Genomic DNA, 22,193 nt, shown 5'->3' with positions numbered 1-22,193 from the left:
CGGGAGCAAGCGAGTTGCCTCGCAAAGCCCAGGAAATGCCCTTTCTGCCAGAGTCTCGTTAAATCGATGACCTGCCTCAGCTGTTTATTGGCCACACGGCAGCCGTTGAGCAATTTTCCTCCTCGAAGAGAAAAATGTGTATTTTCCTCCCTTCTAAATTGTAGGAAAGGGTGCTTTTTTCATTCCTGATAAGCCTTGAACAAGGCCTCAGCCATCGGGGAAGATGGAGAAGCCTGGATGAAATGGATTTGTCAGAACATCAGAAAGCTTTCCGCTCTGGCCGTGCCACTGCTTCATGCGGGGAGGCGAGGGGAGGGGTTCTGTTTGTTATAAGATACAAGACGGAACCTGAGACACACATCGCAGTGCAGCCAGTATGGTCAACTTCCTACGGTCATGAAAGCGTCACCCCTCCCCAAAACAGATTGCAGCCTGTCGACCGGCCTTGGAAATAAGCTTGTCTAATTAGTTTGACAGCTTCGCCGTGGGGATAACTGGTGTTAAGGCTGAGCCATCTCTGAATTGCTAACAGTTGCAGATCAGTGCATACAGAGCAATGCTTCATGTTCCTGTGGTCAGAGCACTACATCTCACACAAAGGTGGTCTTCTTCTGGTTATGGGAGTCGCCGTCTGTTGCTGGTTTGGGGATTTTCCACCAATGAACTTCACCTGGAGAACTTTGTCTGAGAGAACTTGTCAAGCGATTTATTATTACCATGAGCGAAGATCACACTGTAAGATTTAATCATTGACAATAAAAAATGAAGGTGGTCTAATTTCCTTAATTAAATCTTGCGGGCGTTAATGAATTTGTGTTGCCAAGCCACATGCACTTCTAGCAACAGTTGTTAGGCTGACAGAAATACACTGATTATGGAATTATTAGGCATGTTCTATTCCCGGTATATTTTTTAGCTAGAGTTGGGTTAGACTTATAAAAGTGAAAAGTGAAGTTTTCATTTGCTTCAGGCACCAGAAAATGTCAGTTTGTCACAAACAAAAACAAATGAAAACTTGGTTATTTGTGCGCACGATTATTAGACAATCAAAAGTGGATTTTTCTCTCTTCACCATCAACAGAATAATAATAATAATAAAAAATTTTTTTAGTCATTCAGTCTATATACAGAATAACGAACATTTAGGAGTTATACACAGCCGACTTCCCCAAGTTTAGTGCCCTGTATCGCCATCTTTCTTCTCAGTTACCATCATGAGTCCGTCATCCTATTTTATCTGAGGCAGCGAGCACTGTGTCCCAGACGCTGCTCTGAGGCATGTACTGCTGGCCACCTTGGTCACACTTCAATAAGGCTCAGTACTTCTCAATGGGGCTTATGTCAGGCGATGATGGGGGCCTCATGGGGAGGAGCACTGTCCTGCATGGATATCATGGGGAGGGGCACTGTCCTGCATGGATATCATGGGGAGGGGCACTGTCCTGTGTGGATATCAGTGGGAGGGGCACTTAACTCTATTGTGTTTTTATCACTGTTTATACATGTTTATAACATTTTTACCCATTTTAATAGCAATAGTAATTTGCATACTAATTCTGCACAAGAATGTATCTACTGTTTCACTCCAAGTAGAAAGTAGTCTGACCAAAGAGGCAACATGCTCTGTTTATAAACAGTCCATTTTTAATTGGGAAATTAATCTGGACTGAAACTATTGGTCAGAAGAGAAGATTTAAGCAAGAAACTCTTGCCTAATAATTATGCTCACGATGAAATTGTTTCTCTCTCATGTGGGGAACAATCAAGTTAATGGGGGGGGCATACTTGCATCTGATGTCATTTTTCTTTCTCATTTTGATCCTTCACATCCTAATCTGAGATGTTGGTTATGGTGAAGAAGCAGAACATGCCCTTAATAACCTCAGCTGGCATTAAGAACAGATTGCTATTAATTAAGGATATTTTAGTTTAAGATAATTATGAACGCTGCACCTTTGATTTTAATGTATATATTTTTTAATAACAGAACATCTGTTAATTGGTGTTATCACTGATATTTTGACTTTTTTTTTTACTGTTCTCAGACCATGCAGCAATACAGTCTGGCCTCAAACCACAGCAACAAGGTCTTCCTTTATTGTGCCTTCCTGGACTACAGGTAAAGGGTTCAGCTGGCTTACAGTTGTTGGATCATATAATACTAGGATAATTGCAGATACTTTACTCATTATGAAATGTATTATATAATAATAAGTAATTCAATGGTGGTTCTGTTTGGGGCTGGTAACTAGAGCCTTTTTGCTATTCTATTAAAGCACAATGCTTATTGTATGCATTTGGATGTGGCAATTTTCTGTTCATTTAGGATTAGCAATTGGTCATTATTATGAAACATTGTATCTATGTATGTGTCTAACTAGTGGTTACCTAGGAAAACCCATGAAATCTGTAACTCAGGCCACATTCCCAGATCAAGTCTATTATAAACAGTTGAATACGTCAATAAACACGTCAATAAGCGTGCGAGTGCCGTTCACGGGCTCCCAGGCTGCTAATGTCCACTGGGTGCCTGCAGTGTGGATTCATTCATTATATGAAAAATGCTGCTTGGCTGATGAGTGTAAGTGGGAGGAGCACAGAATCTGTGTTTCTGATCTGTGTTTTCTTTCCCATATGTGGTGCAATTTGGCATGAATAACACGTACAAATGGGAGGGAATAAGAAAAAATGGCATTTGCTCACTCCTTAGGTAATACTTAGGTAATACTTCCTCATATCGATTTACATTTACAACATTTGGCAGACGCCCTTATTACAGTTTTTTTTTTTTTTTTTAGATTATAGAGTATAATCCTGGAAGTGCTAATCCAAGTACTTCCAAAAGAGGGAGGAATTTAGTGGTTGTTTGAAGACAGCTAATGACGTGGCTGTTTAGATATCTCGGGGAAGTTCATTCCACCATATAGGTGCCAAAACAGAGAAGAGTCTAGATGCGTATCTTCCTTGCGCCTTGAGGGATGGTGGGACCAGCCGAGCAGTGCTGGAGGATAGGAGAGAACATGCTGCAGTGTGGGGTGAGATAAGTTCTTTTAGGTAGGAGGGTGCAGGACCACTTTTGGCTTTGTAGGTGAACATCAGTGTTTTGAATCTGATGCGAGCAGCTACAGGAAGCCGGTGGAGGGAGAGTAGCAATGGTGTGGTGTGGGAGACCCTGGGAAGGTTGGAAACGAGTCGCGCAGCTGTATTCTGGATCAGTTGTAGAGGACGAATGGCACTCAGAGGCTAACTAACCCTCTCGCTGCCTTTTATTTTTCTTGCCTGACCTGATGCTGTCTTGTGCCTGGACCCTGGCTGCACCATCCATCGCGTCTGCACCATCCATCACGCCTGCACCATCCATCAGCACTAAGGAAGGCATCTGGTCCAACCAGGGCTGCGTTCGCTCAGAGGGGAACCTCTCCTACTCCGTGTGCCTATGTAACCACCTCACCAACTTTGCTATTCTCATGCAAGTGGTACCCTTGGAGGTAAGGCCTATCATCAGCTTTTTACAGACAGCTGGGTGACAAAGCATGTCAGAAAAAAAAATCTGCAATGTACACTTCGCAGTTGGTCAAAAAAGTGCAGACAATTCTAAGGCCTCATCAAACGGAACTCTACAGAAACACAAGTTGAGAAAAAACATGCATTGAACATTTAAAAAATAGAGAAAAATGAAAAGAAGATAATGCTAATGACTGAAAGAGAACAATATGCACAGATAGAATAGAATAAACCTTTATTATCCCACGAATGAGGATTTTAAGTGTTACAGAGCTCTTATACAAAAGGAATATAGAAGAACAAGAACAGGTAGGTCAGTTGTCTATACAAACACACCAAAGATTTTAAGTACAAATAAAAAAAATTACAAGAAAATTTTTTATAGAGATATGTACAAATGTATAGAGATATGTACACAAATGTGTGTGGGGGGTGGGGTGTAAATGATCCTGGTGAAATATACAGTGTACAAGCAAGCTGCAAATCAGTAGCAGCAATGAGAGACAGATGATATGTCAGTTAGACAGGTGATGAGTAAAGTAACAACGCTAAACGGAGTTATAAAGTCTGACAGCTGCCGGTAAGAATGTCCTGCGGTAGCACTCTTTGCTACACAAGATACTCAGGTGCTTGCATTTGGATGAATTTTGACAGAATTATCAAAGCCGGATTTGGTGAGTGAACTGGGAAAGCAAATGCAGTCAGACCAAAATAATGACCAAATATGGATACGTATTCCATAGCACATATCCTTTGGATTTTATTGCAAACTGATGTGGAAGGCCTTCAGTGCCTGGTGGCAGAAGAAGGCATTTGTGAGTTGGAGAACTCCTTCTCTGACTCTGTGGCCTGTCAGAATTGAACTTTGTGAAGACACACGTACAGTATATTAATGTCAAGAATTCTTTAGTACTTTGCAGAATGAGAGGATGCGGATTTGTGATAAGATGGGAAAAAAAATCAGCTCTCATGGTATTTTAGGGATATTGGATATTTTTGATGGCAGGCTGGGTGATTGATGGTTCTGTGTCTGGTACAGCTGTATAACTTCAAGTTTAAGAGTAATATGCAAGGTTAAAGTGTAAACAAATTATTCTTATAATCTCATTAGGTGTCATAGATTCTTTGGGGGTTCTGACGGAAGCCCACGCAAACAGGCTGGACAAATTAACTCCATGATGTATTTCTCTTAATTAAGTATTTGCATGCATATACTATAAGAAAGTGGGAATCAGTGGTATGAGGTTTATTTTTAATTGAATCCATAACATAGTGTTTATTAACTGTGCAGATACCGTATGATGTACAGGTTTTGGTATGCTATAATATACATATACTATATGCCTTTGTTTTGGCATTAATTCGGGAAAAAAGGATTATATTCAGACTTGCTAAGGACTTGAGACTTTGGTTGGACACTTTGGTTTGTTGACTTGGGACTTGACTTGGTATTAGACTGTCTTGACTTGAGATTTTAGATTACTAACTTCGGATTTCACTTGGTATTAGACTTTCTTGACTTGAGATTTGACTCGAGACTTGCCTGTATTGACTTGGGACTTTCGTTTGTTGACTTGGGAGCTGACTTAGTAATAGTGTCTTGACTTGAGATTTGACTTGAGACTTGCCTGTATTGACTTGGGACTTCCGTCTGTTGACTAGGGACCTGACTTAGTATTAGACTTTCTTGACTTGAGATTTGACTCGAGACCTGCCTGTATTGACTTGGGAGTTTCGTTTGTTGACTTGGGACCTGACTTGATATTAGACTGTCTTGACTTGAGACTTTTATTTGTTGACTTGGGACTTGACTTGGTATTAGAATGTCTTGACTTGAGATTTGACTTGAGACTTGCCTGTATTGACTTGGGACTTGACTCGAAACTTGAGTGGTGAGACTTCAGACTGTCTTGTTACTGGAAAGTCAATGACTTTTTCGCGCCTTTGACAATGGATGGATGAAACTTCAGCAAAATTTTATCTTAAATGTACAAAACGTGTACCAATCCACTAAAACTCATAATGAATCAGCTCAATGAATGGCGCCAATGGTAAACTATGTCCGGTATGAGGATGTGCTTATAGAAAGTATCCTTCTGCTACTGTTCAAAGGAACTGATTAGTGTGTAATGATGTGGCACACTTTACTAAAAGTGAATAATACAGAATTAATTTGCTTGTTTAATAATTTGCATGATAAATTTGTGAGCAATGATAGTGACAGTATTGCCTCTGAATTTGTTTTAGTTATTTACTTTTAATTTAGTTGCTTTAGTGAGATGGTTGTGCGTTTCTATGTATCTAACCAAGAAGAAACATGTTAGACTGAAAGAAATGTGTGATTTTATTCCTTCTATCCTGTATTTAATGTCTGCTGTAGGAACCAGATTGGCCACTAGAGGGTGCCTGTGGATTACCCACTTGTCCACGGACGGTTGTGAACATGAGTAAATGCCTCGGTTTCAGCAGCGGTTTAATGCTTAATGGCTGTGGTCAGCCATAATTGAGTGTGTTTCCCGGGGTTCTTGTGGTTTTGGTTTGAAGAAGCAAGTCTTACGTTGTCCAAACAATTCCGTTTCCCCTTTTCCTGACGAAGCTGTGTTTGTTATTTCGTCTTTGCCTTTCAGTTGTTAGCAACAGACACGGAGGTTAAACTGTCTCACTTGCAGCTCTGGTTACCTTTTCTGCATATGACATATCTTGGCATAATATAGTGCTTGAAAAGCGGGCCAGGGGAGGAAATAGGGCCAGAAGGTGGAGTTGATCGGAGTTATGTTATTCGTCAAGCTGGCGTGAACAGATGATGCATGCCAGAGAGGACACTTTGAGATAGAACTGGATTTGTAAGCTACCATTTAAATTAGAAGGGCCTGGGTTTCACTTGCGCACTGACGTCTTGCTGTGTGCTGATTGGTCAGTCTCCGACAATCATGCACGTGTCACAAATGCTCATTAGAAATAGCTGGATGAGTCTTTCAAACGAACGAAACGAACCAGTCAGGGCACAGGAAGATCTGAGCTAATTAACCAAGCACAGGAGCCTTTGAAGTTTAAAGAAGTTTGGAAACCTGAAGTCTCAAAATGCTCTTCCTGACATGGATTATCTATTCACTTTAATCAAACTAATTTGGGGGGGGGGGGGCTTCTTTTGTCACCAGTCATCACCGTCATCGATGGTATGGCCACAATGGATCGGTGTCAGCGTGTTTCGAGATCCTGCTCCAGTGAGATCACACTTCCCCCACACCCTCTTCCAGTTGCTGGCCAGGTGCTTCACCTCAGCGTATCCATAAATCAGAACCCGAAGGAGACACCCCACCCTGTACAGCATACTTCATATGCTTTACGGGAGTTCCGGCTCCTCTGGTGCTGTGTGTAAGAATAGCCATCTAGCATCTTAATGGCTTCCAGCTCAGACCCCGAGAGCTCAGCACTACCCCAGAGGCTCCCCATCCCTCTGCCCACGTTTATTTGGATAACAACAGCAAGTTTTCAGAGATATAAGGGTCGTTTCAGAACATAAAGGAAGGTTTTGTTTACCGAAATACAGTTGCGCTAACATATCTCATTAGGCCTGCTTCTGTATGGGGCCAGGACATAGTTTAATAAGTAGATTGCGATGGGGTATGGGACTCTCTGTAATTTGTCTTCTTTTTACTTTATTTTAAGCTGAAAGTTGTCTTTGAGATGAAACATATCTGAGAAAGTTCTGGTATGATAAGTCCCAGTACGGGAAGGACCTGATTATAAAAACAATCACATTTCTTCATTACAGCAATGCATATAATGCATGTAAGGTTGTTCAAGGAAGCGAGCGGTTCTTTAAGACCTGACTTGTTAGGATATTCTGCATCCACGATGCATTGTTGAAAAAGGGTTTTTTTCAGTCTTGTACGAACCCCAGGAATGTTATAAGTCAACTTTTATATACAGTAGCTGTATTTTACACTGTATTTTATTATGACTGGATAAGATGTAATGCCAGTGCGAGTCACTACTGTTATCAGTGCCATACCTTTATTAATAGACTTAGACCTACATGCAGTTGGATTGTGATGAAAGCATTTGGTGAGCTGATGGTGTTTCCATGGAGATGTTGTCCAGCAAGCAGCTGGACTAACACCTCAAGCCTATGTGCCTGGGGGCGGGGTGAAGATGGTGGGGGCGGGGTCAAGGGTAAGTTATGGTTCACACTCGGGTGTGGTACACACAAGAGCCCTCCACCTACTGAGGTTCATCCTAGGCTTCTGATGGATGTTAGACTAGTGGGGAGGGCTGGGGTGGGTGCTTACACCGCAGCCATTTTCATGGAGGCTTGAATCTATACTACAAAGCCTTAACGAGAAGCATCAGAATGTCTCATTAGCACAGAGGCAGTGGGCAAATCCAATGCATGCTCTGATCTTCTCATTATTTTACTATGGTTTCATTTTTTTTTTACTCGCATTTTCTGTTCCTGCTAAAGAAAACAGAAAATATGAGGCCCCAGGGCTCGGTCTGTGTTACATCTTCCCACGGGCCATTTATTTTGATAGTTGCTCTTCAGATGGGCGTAATTTTGGGTGATCATTGATCTTTCGTTTTAAATATTCACGATTGCGATGTTTCCTCAATTTCCCCCTGCCTGCATGCCGCCAGAATCAGCCTTATTTATGGCGTGTTAAAAATGCATTAATTGTATAATTTTTTTATTGCACCCTTGAATGGGAGCGTTTCATAGCCGCCTGCGGTGCGAGAGGAGAAAGCAGATGTTTTTAAAGATGCTCAGCGTGGTGATTGGTAAGGCCGCCCGCATCCGGCTCCGTCTGCGGATTCTACATCGTAGCACATCTGTAAGATGCTGCCAGGATGTGTTGGGAAGCCAAACGGTTGCTTGGGGACTGTGTTTTCCCCAGGAGCACTCGGTGGGGGGGGATATACTCCAGGACATGCAGTGTATTCTGTGCGTGCAGTAGCTGGTGGAGAGTGCGTGTGCACTTTTTTGTGTTTGTGCATGTGCTGGAGTTTCTTATTTTCATGCTTCAGTTTGGAGCATGTGTGGTTGGAGGTGGAGCCCTGCCCATGTGTGTGCGTGTGGGAGGGTGTGTGTTCTGTGCTTGTAGGAGGGTGTGTGTTCTGTGCTTGTAGGAGGGTGTGTGTTCTGTGCTTGTAGGAGGGTGTGTGTTCTGTGCGTGTGGGAGGGTGTGTGTTGTGTGCTTGTAGTAGTGTGTGTTCTGTGTGCTTGTAGTAGTGTGTGTGTTCTGTGCTTGTAGGAGGGTGTGTGTTCTGTGCCTGTAGTAGTGTGTGTTTGCCGTATGTTTGTTCAGGCATGGGGTTTTCTGCAGGTTTTTCCTGTAAGTTGAGAAAATGTCTCCATATGTCTTCAAACTTGGTGAAACAGGCCCACAAAAGAAAAACTGAAGTTCTGAAAGTGCCACAATACGTACAAGGTTATGTTTGACTTTTTATGGGTTGACATTAATTGCAAATTGCAGGAAAATGTGAATAAATGAGACAGCCCCACAGTTAAAGCGATGCAGATATACAATGTGTGTGCGTGTGTTTGTGTGTCTACATGTGGATTTTGGATGCTGCACAATCCACCCCCCCCCCCCCCCCCCCGTGGGCCTGCGTTATCCTGGCAAGGCGACCCCCATGCAGCCTTGCAGAGGCATTCTGGCCTCCTCGTTTGATCATGCACTTCCTCTCCCCGGATTCATAATTGACGGGTAGCTTCACCCTCCTGGAGTCTCGCTGCATCGCTGTTTACAGACAGCATGCTGTTCCTCCTAATTATACAGAGAGCACAAGTTTATGCAGTTTGACCGATTTCTCAAAATAACTTCCTTTAAACAAAGCACTGTAAACCAAACATTCTGAAAACACTGTGAGTTTCTAAACAAAACTCTGCTAAATGTTTCTGGCAGTCTATGTGTAAAATGGCTTTGCTGTGGTTTGATACTGTTTACATTGGGTTGGGAAGAACGTAATCAATCCGCTTTGAGGTCAGTACTACGCTGTGGTGCAAACATTTCAGAGAACAGCGGTTTTTTTATGTATGAAGGTAAAAAATGGTTCATATTTTGAATTTACTGTTCATAAGGCAAATCGTTACAAGGTGTCACAGAGATCCGAGGTCTCAATATGAAGTTGAAATCTTGGGAACTTTAGCTGGGTGTGTGTATACATATTTCAAGACTACAAACAGTACAACAATTTTTATCTTTATAAAACATTTCATATAAACAGCTAGAATTCAACAACTGAGCTTCGAAATGATGTAAACATTTATCACTTTGTTCACTTTTCTTCCATTTCTAACATTCAAGGTTTAAGAAAATAGTTACAGCTCCGTATATCTGCTACTCTCTTCATGGGTAGAGAAATGATTATCGTGAGAAATCTGAAAATATTGTGCCTCTTAATACAGGCGAGCCCTACAGGAGCCAAATATGTCTGATAATCACCATTTCCTAACCACTACACCACCTGCTGGCTAAAAATGTGATGTACCACAGCTGTCTCAAACACCGGGAAAGCTGGGTCTTCCCATTCCTCAAATAGGCTGTAATTCTGTGGCATTATATCCTTAGTATTTTTTGGGGAGCATGTTTTTAAAAATATCCCACAGCTGGCTGTTAAACATACTTCGTTCAGTGTCGCTGCTTAACTGCCCCCCCCCCCCCCCCCCGCCCCCCCATAAAATAGTTTCTTCACAGCTTCCCAAAGCCTCTCAATTTTGGGGACCATCTGTAGCAGGAACACTTTAATCAGATGAAAGAGGCGTGTGACTTCACCGTCAGTCTCCCTCAGGTTTGGTTTTTCCCCGCTGCTTTATATAAAATAGCAGGATATTTCTTAGTGTAATTATACATTGTCAGTGTCTAATAAGCAGTAGGTTTGAGAAGCTGGGATTATAAGTGACTGCAATGACATGCTTGCTTGCGCGGAGTGCACACAAACACACGCACGGAAAGTAAAATGCTGAAGTTAAAATTAACGCAGGAGTTTACCGAGTAAAATGAAAGCTAATATAAAAGAAGTCACATTGAAAAAACAAATCACCTTGGAGATGATGATGAAAAGGTAGTTAGGGTTTTAGCATTTGTGTTTTTTTTCTCTCTTTGAGGTTGTAAAAAGCGCAGTGTCAGGGGATTATGACAATACGGCTAACTGCAAGGAAGGATGCTCATTAATTTGAAAATGCACCTGTTAGATATCAGCGATGCCGCTTCTTTTATGGATTTTTAAATAGCACACCGACGCAGAAACATTTCAGCTGTTTGTCAGACGTGACATATTTTGCCGTTATAGACTATCCACCAGTGGGAATTAGTACCCAAAGGAAAATACAATAAAAATGTTCAAACTTGTCATTGAACTTAAAATGAAATTTTTAATTAAAATGAAAATGGAGGCAGATAATTTTAAACATTAATGCAAAGAAATACACCTTGACTGTAGACATGAGACCAGTTTACAGGTGTGTATGGTGGATTCCAGCCTTGAAATGTTTGATTATGCAGTCATGTACGGCAGTAGTTACATTCGCCTAGTGATGCCCAAGTGCAACGAATTAGTCACGGATTGCTGGTGATGCTGGAGTAAACTAACCTATTGTGCTGCCATTCGTGTAAAAGTGTAGCACATACTATAATGAACAGCACATAATACTTGATAATAATCTACTCTATAACTGGTTTATGTATTTCATGTACTTTTTATTGTTAATTAGGCAATATGGCCTAGGTGTATAGTAGGCTATACCACCTACGTTTGTGTAAGTACACTCTGTGATAATTGCGCGATGGCAAAATCGTTGTATCCCTCTCTTTAAGTGACACATGACTGCAAGTCCCTTTTTCTGCGAGGATGTAGTTTCATGCCTTTCCCTTCCTCTAGGTGGCACTGTGTGACAAAAATCAAAGAGCTGCCATATCCTGACAATGTCCTGACAACTGGTCCTGGCCAGGATCGCAGTGGATCCTGCATGCTATACGCTGGCAGGATAAGGCACGAGGCAGAGCTGTAGTCCATCGCAGGGCAAATGAACCCTACTGGCAATTTAGGCACTCGAGTTAGCCTACCTGCATGCCTTTGGATAGTAGGAGATGATCAGAGAACCTGGGGGGGCGACTCACACAGCACAGGGAAAACAGAAACACTACACGCATACAGCCCTGAGGGGTGTGAACCTACAAGCCCCCCCACTGAGCCATCGTGCCAACCTTTGAGCTGCCTGCTGTAAAAACCCACACAGCTATCTCAAGAATTAACAACCAACTAATTAGTGGGGCATGACAAGAAACAATGCTTCATATCGTTGATCTATACAATGGTGTGAGCTTCTAATGAAGCAAAAAAAGTCACACCAGTGGTTTTCACGCTAGGATGTATGACTCAGTTTTCGTGTCGAGCAGAGCGTGTTCGTTAAGGACTCTTCACTCTGAGTCCGGCAGGGATGGCCCTTCGTCTGGTCCTGCTGAGCATCAAAAACCATGGAGCACAGGTAAGCAGGACTTCTGTGGAGTTTCCTCCATACTTTCCCCAGCTGTCCCTAATGTCACAAGCAAGCAGTGGAGGCACGGGTGGCTCTGTGTCTGCTGAATTGGATGGTACCGCCCTGGTAATTATGCAGCCTGTTTGAGCTCCATGCCCCAGTGAGCTCATATGATTGGCGACACCCGAGCCGTAGGGCAATATTTTCACAAGGCCAGTTTAAACCTTAATTAAGATCTCTCTCAAACTGATGAGATCTGACTGGTGTCCTACAAAGTGGTTCCAGCGACGTTAATGGCGTATTGAAAACTATATTTACACTTTGGATGCACATGCAATTTGCCCTGAATATTAACTGCCTAGTACAATATACCGAAGGAAAGTTGAAATTGTCGTTTTTTGAGATCAGAGAAATTGTGTCAGTTCCTCAGGAGGGCAAAATACACTGCTCAGAAAAATGAAAGGAAAACTTTATAGTCAGAGTATAGCATCAGGTCGGTTATACTTTGGGGATATTGATCTGTTCAGTTACGCGGCAGAGGGGGTTGTTAGTTTAAGCTGCTTTGGTGTTAATGAAATTAACAACAGGTGCACTACACAATGAAAAGCCCCCCAAAATGGTGTAACTGGTGGAGGCCACTGACATTTTTCCCTCCTCATCTTTTCTGACTGTTTTTTCACGGAGCACATGTGACAGACGTGAAGGGTCTGGAGAAGCCGTGGGGAGAGAGTATGCAGACGGTTCCTGGAGGATGAAGGAATTGATACCACTGACTGGCCCCCAAGCTCCCCTGACCTAAATCCAATAGAACACCTGTGGGACATTATGTTTGGGTCCATCCAACATCGCCAGGCTGTACCTCAGACTGTCCAGGAGCTCAGTGATGCCCTGGTCCAGATCTGAGAGGAGATCCCCCAGGACACCATCCGTGGTCTCATTAGGACCATGCCCCGACATTGTCAGGCGTGCATACAACCACGTGGGGGCCATACAAACTACTGAGTATGATTCTGAGTTGCTGCAATGAAATTTCAGCAAAATTGACTAGCCCGTTGCATCATTATTTCAATTTGATTTTTGGGGTTTCTTTAAATCCATCCCTCTGTAGGTTAATTTTCATTTCCATTAAATGATATGGCATGCTTTCGTTCCTAACACATTACTGTTCCATTTCAGTACAGAAAACCAGCATTATTTTTATCCCCATTCAGATCTGATGTGTTTTCATAAATGCTCCTTTCTTTTTTTGAGCAGTGTATGTACTCAGATGTGAAACATTTTGGGTCCTTGCCTTATTTTCAGAGAGAAAAGTTTGATATTAGAATGCAGAGAGCATAGGGTTAACATAGCAAAATGAGCGGTGACTAACACCCATTTTTATCATAATAATTATAAATGGCTGTATTTTATATGTATTTGTTTATTTTTAGACAGCAGAAACGTATCATGAGCATCCAGAATCTTGTACGGCCACTGTGGAATAATGGATTAATAAGTATTTCGCAATGTGTTTGTTTTGGTTTTTAAGTTTAATTGATATTTCCAAACAGCAACACGAATTTTAACTATTCACCAGTGTTCCTTCGGTTTCTTACGTGTTTGTTTGAAATGAAATGGGCAGGAGAGATATTTTAGTAAAAAAGTCAACAGAATAACCACAACAACCACAAAAAATAGAGGCTTTACCCAGTGTGATGTGAGTTGTGTGTATCTCTATGGGATAGTTATCAGTGTCCATGTCGGGAAGATCATGGCGAATATTTCGTGGCCAGCAGGGGAATGGTATCACTGTTAGGCCCGTCAGCAAGGCCCTTAATCCAAACTGCTCCCGAGATGCTGGTCGACCCTGTTTCCTGACCTCAAGATTTCCTCCTGTGTATTTCGCTTTGGAAGGCAGAGTCAGATAAATATGTAATGCAAGTGAGCAGAATTTGCCGGGCGGTGATACACGTGCAGTCGTCACTGGGAGCTATCGGCCACTGGTGAGGAGAACTTCCTCATCTGCTCATTTAAACTTATTCCAGTAAACACCCAAAGGAGGGATATACAGTCCAGCAGTTCCTGCCTTTCTTCTTATTTTCCCTGCCCCTGTAATCACTATTTGCTTGCTTTGCAATCCAATGGACGATGAGCTTTGTTAGTTTGTTTAGCTTGTGTTGTTGTTACAGAAGAATGAGAATGCAATAACTTAGCATGAGCTAAGAGTCATTAGCCACGGTGCAGTAGAGTCTGCATCTGTGCCTGTGGCAGTTGCATTGGCTACTCTTATGTCTGAGGCTTCTGTGATTATTTTCACTTAAGCTCAATGCTATTTGTGCTGGTGTTTGAGCCTGGACTTGCCGGAACAGTCACACGTTTGGTGGCCGTTGAGTAAGGCTCTGGCTACCTAGGTGGTGCAAGGTATCTGACTCTTTAGTGTGACCCCCAATACTCTCACCTGCATGTGTGACTGATGGAGAGCAAGACGGGCTTGGTGAAAGAGAATTACCCCAGAGAGATTAATAATGCTTCACCACTCACTATGTGGAGGCCTCCTCAAAGTAGCTGCCCCGAAATGCCTGCCCGAGTTGTAGCATCAATAACATCAAAGCAGACTACAGAAGCTAAAACATAAGGTTTGAAAGTGTGAGTAGAGCTTTTGGGGGAGTGGGGTGCACGCACCTAATTGGATGCCCAGCTACTGCTGGGCATGTCAACTTTAAACAAGTTAAAAATAAGTGTTTAGGTGTTGTTGGAACAAAGATCAACGGCGTGGCACAGGGATTCTGTCTGACCCTTCACTGGGGAGTTAGTGACACTGAGAGATGGTGTGGATCCAGGGTTCCACCTTCGAAGCTCATTGTCAGTCTTTGTAATACATACTTACACACAGGTTTGTAATTATATCTTTGTGGGGACTCTCCATTCATTTCTATTGGGCTATAAGACTCTAATCCCAACATGACGACCTTAACCCCTACCCAGCCCTAACCTGTCTTTTGACATTTTTAAGTTTTTAATTGCATTCACAGATTTTTGTGGGGACTCGAAAAATGGTCCCGGCAATGTCAAAATAACAGGTTTTCATTCCATTGTGGGGAACATTGGTCCCCACAATGTAATATAACACACACAGAAGCAGCAAACAATATTAAAGCAGTCTAACATTATAGGTTCTCTCTCTGGATTTAAATGCCACAAGGGTCATTCGTATATTGGTTTAGATTTCGTTCCATAGGAGTCCTATAGCTGAGGGCTTATCCACCCACTGTTCTTTGATTTATTGCAGTTAGATTTTAATTTTAGCTGCGACTGTGATATATATTACAGAGCTGGCTGTTTGAATCCCGCGACCCTGACCAGGAAGATGGATGGCTGGACTTTGCTTAATTAAAGGAATTTAAAAATGTGACACAAACTGAAAAAGGTGCACCTCTTAGGTTCCTGGTTTGGTATAATTTATCCCACCGTTAAGCATCCTTCTGAGTTTTGTGTGTGGCCTGGGTCATTAAATGCTGTAACTGCACTCTGTGAATGAACTCAGGCAGAAGTCATGCACGGATATTTAGCCGCAAGCCCGCTAACAAGATTCCTGGAGTCATCGTCACACATCTGAGGCAGGGCGCTCTGCGATGAAGACGTTCTGCTCTGTGGTACATGCTCTGGGCCCGCGGCTCGTTCATCAGTTCCCCAAAGTCACGGTTTCTCGGCGGTCCACATTTCCGATCACTTGATTGCTTCTCCTTTTTGTATCACAAGAAGTGCTAATGCTACTGTGTCAATGTTTGTTTAGCCGTTTAGCTAGAAAGTGCGGAATCCAAGCTGCATTTGACTTTTTCGATTCCTATGGCAGAATATCACGCTCGCCGTTCTGTACTTTACGAAGACCTTCGCCACCTCGGTTTTTATGCAGAATTTCATCGCTGCCTTCTGTGAGAAACCTAATATCTCCTACAGTGACACAGAGCCTGTTCAGGGGTTAAGTCTTCACTATCTTCTTGTTTATTATACTGCTTACATAATTATCCAGCCTTATTTTGTGCTCATTTAAGAACCACAAGCATGATGATGGTAACTTTAAATTGCCAGGAAAGTCAAGCAAGGTAGGAGGGCGGGAACACAATTTTCTGATCGGCAGTTAAGCCTTTCACAATTACTATTACAATAACAGGCGCTTGACAACAGGACATTCATAGTCCTGCTTTCAGAAGGAAGCCAAGCTCTAACATTTTTATCCACGGTGAGGTACAGTTTAGAAATCAGAATTAGCCTCTCCCTCACAATTAAGGGCCTCTCTCAAAGGTGAAATCACACTGCATATCATGGGATTCGAACTAGCAACCTTCCGATCTCACATGTCCTTACCTGCTGAGCCACACACTGACCTCATAAGCAAGCCTGCAAATATTGCACTGTTAATTACTTTGTGCTAAACTTTAGCTACTTTAACTTAAATATATATTAAATATAGATTCATGCAGTTACAGTGATACCTTTTGCATTAACCCTCAACTTGGAAGGTGCAGTGCACAGGCAGAAGAATCAGATGGTGGTTTGTGACACAGACAGGAATAGAATGTGCCCCATGGGGCAAAAAGGCCAACTGCTTCCCATAAACTGTGTTGTTCGATCAATTAGTCCCACGTTCTCCAATATAGTGAGGTTTTCACTAGCAAGTCTGTCCCAGAACAGTTTTACTGTGATTTATGGGAATTTCACAGATCCTAGAGTGAGGGGATGAAATAGAAGGAAAAAGAAATTGTCCTCTAACTTCTTTGAAGAAGATGGAGCAGTACTGAGCCTGAGGAAGGTACACAGAACAAATTGCAGTATATAGAAATCTGTTATGGGATCAGTTGTGGAATACAGTAACTGGTGAAGAATGACCATGGAGTGATAATCTGTCTTTTGGATATATATAACTGGTGGTACATTCTCATTCTCTAATCTGCCTGTAAATTAAAGACTAATTATGGATCTCAAGTTCAGAAGACGCAAGGTATCAGTACATTCCATCTGTTTTATAGAGGTATGACGACATCCCTCATTTGTTTAATATTGTCAACATGTCATTTTCCCGCACAGCTCACAACGGCCCACCAGGTGGCGCTGTCCTCAATCAGCTATATCGGCTGTTCCATTTCCATCTTCTGTCTGGCCATCACCCTGGTGACCTTCGCCATCCTCTCGTAAGTAGGTGGGCAGTGAAGGTGTTGCCAAGCATGAGATTTAGTGCCAGTCGTCCTCCATTGCCTTTTGGAATGTTTTCTCCCTCTGAACAGCAACTGAGTTGAATTGTCATTGTTGACACACCACAGCACACAACAACAAAATGCATCCTCTGCATTTGACCCCTATGTGACACAGCAGGGGGCAGCTAATTCAACACCCAGGGTGTAGTACCTTGCTGGTGAGGGATCCGAACCTGCAATCTTTCAATTACAAGTGTCCTTCCCTAACCATCAAGCTACCACTGCCCACTGTACTGGGCCACTCAATTTCAGAAGTTACTTTTTCATAAAAACAGCACAAATGGGGGATGTGTGGATCTCTGGTAGGCACTGGGTGCTTCAGTGCTTCAAACCTAATGGCCCTGGACCACAGTCTGTGCGCCAGTATTAATGTTTTCCAAGCTTCATAGCCAGGGATGTTCTGAGGGACTGTGTTTACACATTTAGAAATACATTTTGCATTTGCTTGCACTATATCTTTTGAATAAAATTTATATATTTTTTTGCCATACTGTGTTGTGTTTCAAATTACAATTTTATGGTGGCTGCGAAGGGATGTTTTATTTCTCTTGGCGCCTGTTTTACTAACTGCAGAACACTGACTCTTTGTTGTAAGTGTAATATTTCCTTTTCATGGTGAAAGAAGGAGAGCTGCCTGGGTTTGGGGTAACTGCTGATTCGTACGTGCTGTTTTTGACGTAGTCAGAGTGTCCACCCGAGTCATTTCAAATTCTCAAAAAGCGTGACATTTCAACATTGTATTTCTGATGTGAAAATTGGGGAGTGGACACGTTACAGAGTATAAAAAAGCTGGAAACAGTTTTTGAATTAAGGAGTGGAGGAAAATTATGTTTTTCTGAAGGGGGGGGGGGTGTTACATATATTTCAAGCACCTGTAGTTGTCTCTCTGTCGCCCCCTACAGGTCGGTGAGCACCATTAGGAACCAGCGCTACCACATCCATGCCAACCTGTCCTTTGCCATCCTGGTCGCACAAATCCTGCTGCTTGTCAGCTTTCGCTTTGAAGTGGGGACGGTAAGGACCAGCTTTCCACACCTCACCACGGCGCCTGCCCCAGGATGAGATTATCTGTACGGAGTGATCACCTTTTGACTCAGCTGGGACACGTTTAATGGTGTCAGGGCTCAAGAAGGCAAAATACAGCCGCAGAAAACATTAAGAGACCACTCTGTATTTTTAAACATCTGCGTTTTAAAATCCTGGTTTAATCGTAGTTCTGCTGGCAGAAGGCTAAGCTGAGCAACAGGTTGGTTCCAGGTTCAAAATTTCTAAGACAGCCATACACCAGAACAAGCCCGGTAAAGGGCAGAAACGACTTTGTAATGGCAGAGATGATCGCCAAGGACATCAAGTGACCTTCAAAAGGAGTGGGAAATATTAAGTGCAGGTGAGAAGTGCACTGCTAGGACAGTTCGTATCAGAGCTAGAAGCAGGACTGAAGTCCATAAAGCAAGGAAGAAGCCCTTCATTAATAAGAAACTGAGAAGAGCCAGGTTGGAGTTTACAAAGAAATATATATATATATATATATATATATATATATATATATATAATTCACAGATGCATACAAATAAATTGAGAAATGAGTGAAATAAAAGAATTGTGCTGTGGTGTCTTAATGTTTTTCATGGCTGTATAACGTCCTACATATGGCCTTAGCGAGATGTACATACAAATATAAAAATGCCTCTAAAAGCTGGACTTATATGCAGACTTAATTTGCAGAGTTTTCTGTACAGCTAACTTGTGTCGATTGTTTGCGCCCATGATACGGCTGCTAATCTCGTCCTGCCTAGTTTCTGAACTGCTGGGCTTATTGCTGAATTCGACAAACTTGTGACCGTGTGACTATCAAAGATGTGTGGCAGCCGGCAGGGTGTCAGCTAGATGTGAACTCTGGGAACGTCTTCCTAATGCTAAAACGAGCACTGAACTCACACAGTCATCACAACACGACCCTCGTGAGAAACACCTCATGTCTTTTATAAGTAGCGGTGGGGACAGAATATTTTCACATCTAGTCAGTCTGAAAGAACAACCCTGTGTCAGCAGCCTGCAAGTCACAACTGCTGTGAATTCTCAGTGACCGTATAACCAGGTCATTAACATAAAATAGTTAAGTTAACTGTTAACTGAAGTGCAGTGCAGTGAATATTGATTGCATTCCTTGTAGCAGAACATGCCTCCATCCATTCCTCCATCCATCCATGCTAACCCCTTATCCTGGTCATGTTCACGTGGAGGGGGGGGGGAGGGGGGGGGGGCTGTCACAGGCAGCATAGGGCACGTGGCCAGGGAGGGACATGAACAGAAAATGTGTGACTTTTTGCTGTAGAGCTGTGCTCTCATTGTGTGTGAGTGTGATGTTCCAAGAGCCGTGGCATGAAAGGTCCAACCGTGAGGTGAGTACTTCACCATTGTATTGCTGAACTGTTTTAAGGCACCCCAGGCAGTGACACGCACCCACAGCTCTCACAAGCTAAGAGGGTCAGTGAAGAGTCGCCCAGAGACTCAGCCGTTTCCAGGGCAGCCTGCACGCAGGCCGACTACCATAACGTCATTAGTCCATAAATTCTGGCCTCGTGTAGAAGTTCCTCACAGTCTAACTGCTCAGCCTGGGTTGCAATTTAGCAATAATAATTTTTCTCAATGCTAATAATGATTCCTCTTGACATACTGTAGGCTAATTGCGCTAGTTATGTGCTAATTAACAGAGAGATGAATTAAAGGTCATGTGGGGGGGCGGGGGGGGGGGTGTACTGCCTGTCATGGGAGGCTGAGTTTGGGAAGGCCTTTTGGAACAGAACCAGAACACCTTAGGAGTTCTGCAACTGGCCTTTGACGGGGAACACAGAATGGTGGTTCAACCTATTTGGTGTCCACAAAAAAAAGAAAACAAACGGGGGTGAAAAGAAGTTTGAAGGCTCCAGTTTTTGTGCCAAGACAAGCGTATAAAGAGAAACAAGGAGCAGGTAGTGGGAAGTGACACAAATAGGAATTGGCACTTAGCCCAGCCTCCCGTGATGGATGTCAGCAGTCAGCATAGCTGTCGGCTAACGAGGTCACCTCGCCCCTTCCTCTCGTCCTGCAGCTCCCCTGCAAAGTGCTGGCCCTCCTGTTGCACTTCTTCTTCCTCAGCGCCTTTGCCTGGATGCTGGTGGAGGGGCTGCACCTCTACAGCATGGTCATCAAGGTATTCGGCTCAGAGGGCAGCAAGAGCTACTACTACTACGGGATTGGCTGGGGTGAGTGTCCCCGCCCACTGCTGAGGATGACAGGGGGGTTCATTAAAACACTGTGGGATTCATTAGTGCCCCCTCCCAAATTATTGCGTCATTCAACACGAGAGGATTATTTCCCCTTTATATAGATACAAATTGGTGTAATACCAAAGCAGTTTAATTTAGATTACAGGCTTTCATTTGTGCAACTTCCTTACTCACTACATTAGCTGCTGTCCATCAGATCAATCGAGATTTTTAATAAGGGCAAAATGGGGCAAACTGGAAAGCTGGGAAACTGAGCAGGTAATTTGAGGAAAAGCTTCTTCACAATGGTTCTTATTACTGCTAGACAAAGCTGCTGTATCCTCTTGTTATCTTGAAGCCTGTGTCTTGGGGTTGGGGAGCCTCTGTTCTCCAGAAGCTGAAGAGTATTTTGCAGTAATCTACTGGGAGTTCATAAACATGTTACAAAGCAGAAGCAGTGGCTCACTTTGATGCTGTATTTTCACTGGGGAAATGGGATGTTAATGTCACTCCAGATGCTGTATTAAGATCAACCTGCAAACTCTTCCATCTTTCTCGTGTCCTAATGTAATCAAGAATAAAGTTGCCTCATTGGCACATCTCAAAAGATAGGTAAAGCATGTGTGCTTGAGTGGAACAGCATAGTGCAGACATCTTGGTCCACATCATCCATCCATCCATCCATCCATCCATCCATCCATCCATCCATCCATTCATCTTCTAACCACTTCCAAGCAGTTCAATATCATGGTGAACCTGGAGCTTATCTGGACTCAGAGCACAGAGCCCAAGTTACTACCCTAGTAACAGTTATGAACCAAATCAGCTGAAAAGTTCTTATCCCATATATTTTTATTACTATGAAAAATATGAATCGAGTATTGAACTTTGTTGCCATTTCCTGAACAGTCCAGTGGATGGATTCTTCTCCCTCAGGGTAAAAGTCGTTCTGCCAGATGTATGTAAATGAGTAAATTTAAAAACCTGCTCCAAGGTGCAAATTATTGGGCCGTTCCAGGGTCCCGGTAGTTCTGTGTAGATGAATTGCTCCCTGTCAGGATCATGGAAAGTCCCGCGGCTGAAACACACTCTCAACGACATTAGTTTTAACACGGAACACGGGCCTCAAACTCTGCAAAGCCCTTGCTTCTTCTCTGCTGACAGAGTGGAGCAGGATGTCTTCCTTAAGCTCTGGAGCAGCTCATACGTCATTATGAAAGAGCACCCAGAAAACCACCATGAGCCTATCAGCCTCACTGCCACGTAGTGGCTTAAATTGAACCCTTCTCTCATAGATAAGACAATATGTTCTTTTTTGTGGTCTGTTCAATTTCCTCAAGCAATGGTTACGCATCTTATAATATTTGTAAATCGTATAAGCAAATTGCATTTCAGGCAATGATGTTACAACCTACACCAGTTTTATTGGTATTTATATGTAAATGACGATTGTGCTGAGAAGCTAAGTGATATTTGAGCATAATGACACAAAATACCTGATACAGTGCAAACTTGATTGGTTGTTTGGTTGCAATGAATCAGCCAATAACAACTTATCCGGTCAGTTCGGATCGAGGCTTTTGGACCCCTAATAGTAAGTCAGGTGAAATATTTGATAAAATACTTAGCGTAGGGAGCCATCTGGTCACCCTTTCGTCTGCTTGGATTTGTTCATTGATTCAGTAGGACGGGTGTATCTGGCAAGTTATAACCAGCAGTGAAGTTAGAAGT

The 22,193-nt window shown here is 42.9% G+C and overlaps 1 protein-coding gene across 5 annotated transcripts in view; it reads left to right on the top strand.

Annotated features, from left to right (window-relative positions):
- adgrd1 (adhesion G protein-coupled receptor D1) overlaps window positions 1-22,193 on the top strand; it is a 66,997-nt gene that overhangs the window by 25,947 nt on the left and 18,857 nt on the right. For all 5 annotated transcript variants that reach the window (XM_049000295.1, XM_049000285.1, XM_049000278.1 and 2 more), the window contains 5 exons: window positions 2,046-2,119; window positions 3,365-3,488; window positions 17,048-17,151; window positions 18,117-18,228; window positions 20,306-20,459. In XM_049000295.1, coding sequence (XP_048856252.1) covers window positions 2,046-2,119; window positions 3,365-3,488; window positions 17,048-17,151; window positions 18,117-18,228; window positions 20,306-20,459 — 568 coding nt within the window. The remainder of the gene's footprint in view (window positions 1-2,045; window positions 2,120-3,364; window positions 3,489-17,047; window positions 17,152-18,116; window positions 18,229-20,305; window positions 20,460-22,193) is intronic.

This window comes from Brienomyrus brachyistius, chromosome 2, assembly GCF_023856365.1.
Source record: "Brienomyrus brachyistius isolate T26 chromosome 2, BBRACH_0.4, whole genome shotgun sequence".
NCBI lineage: Eukaryota > Metazoa > Chordata > Actinopteri > Osteoglossiformes > Mormyridae > Brienomyrus > Brienomyrus brachyistius.
The sequence above is the reverse complement of the archived record's forward strand: the minus strand, read 5'-3'. Positions and strand labels throughout refer to the sequence as shown.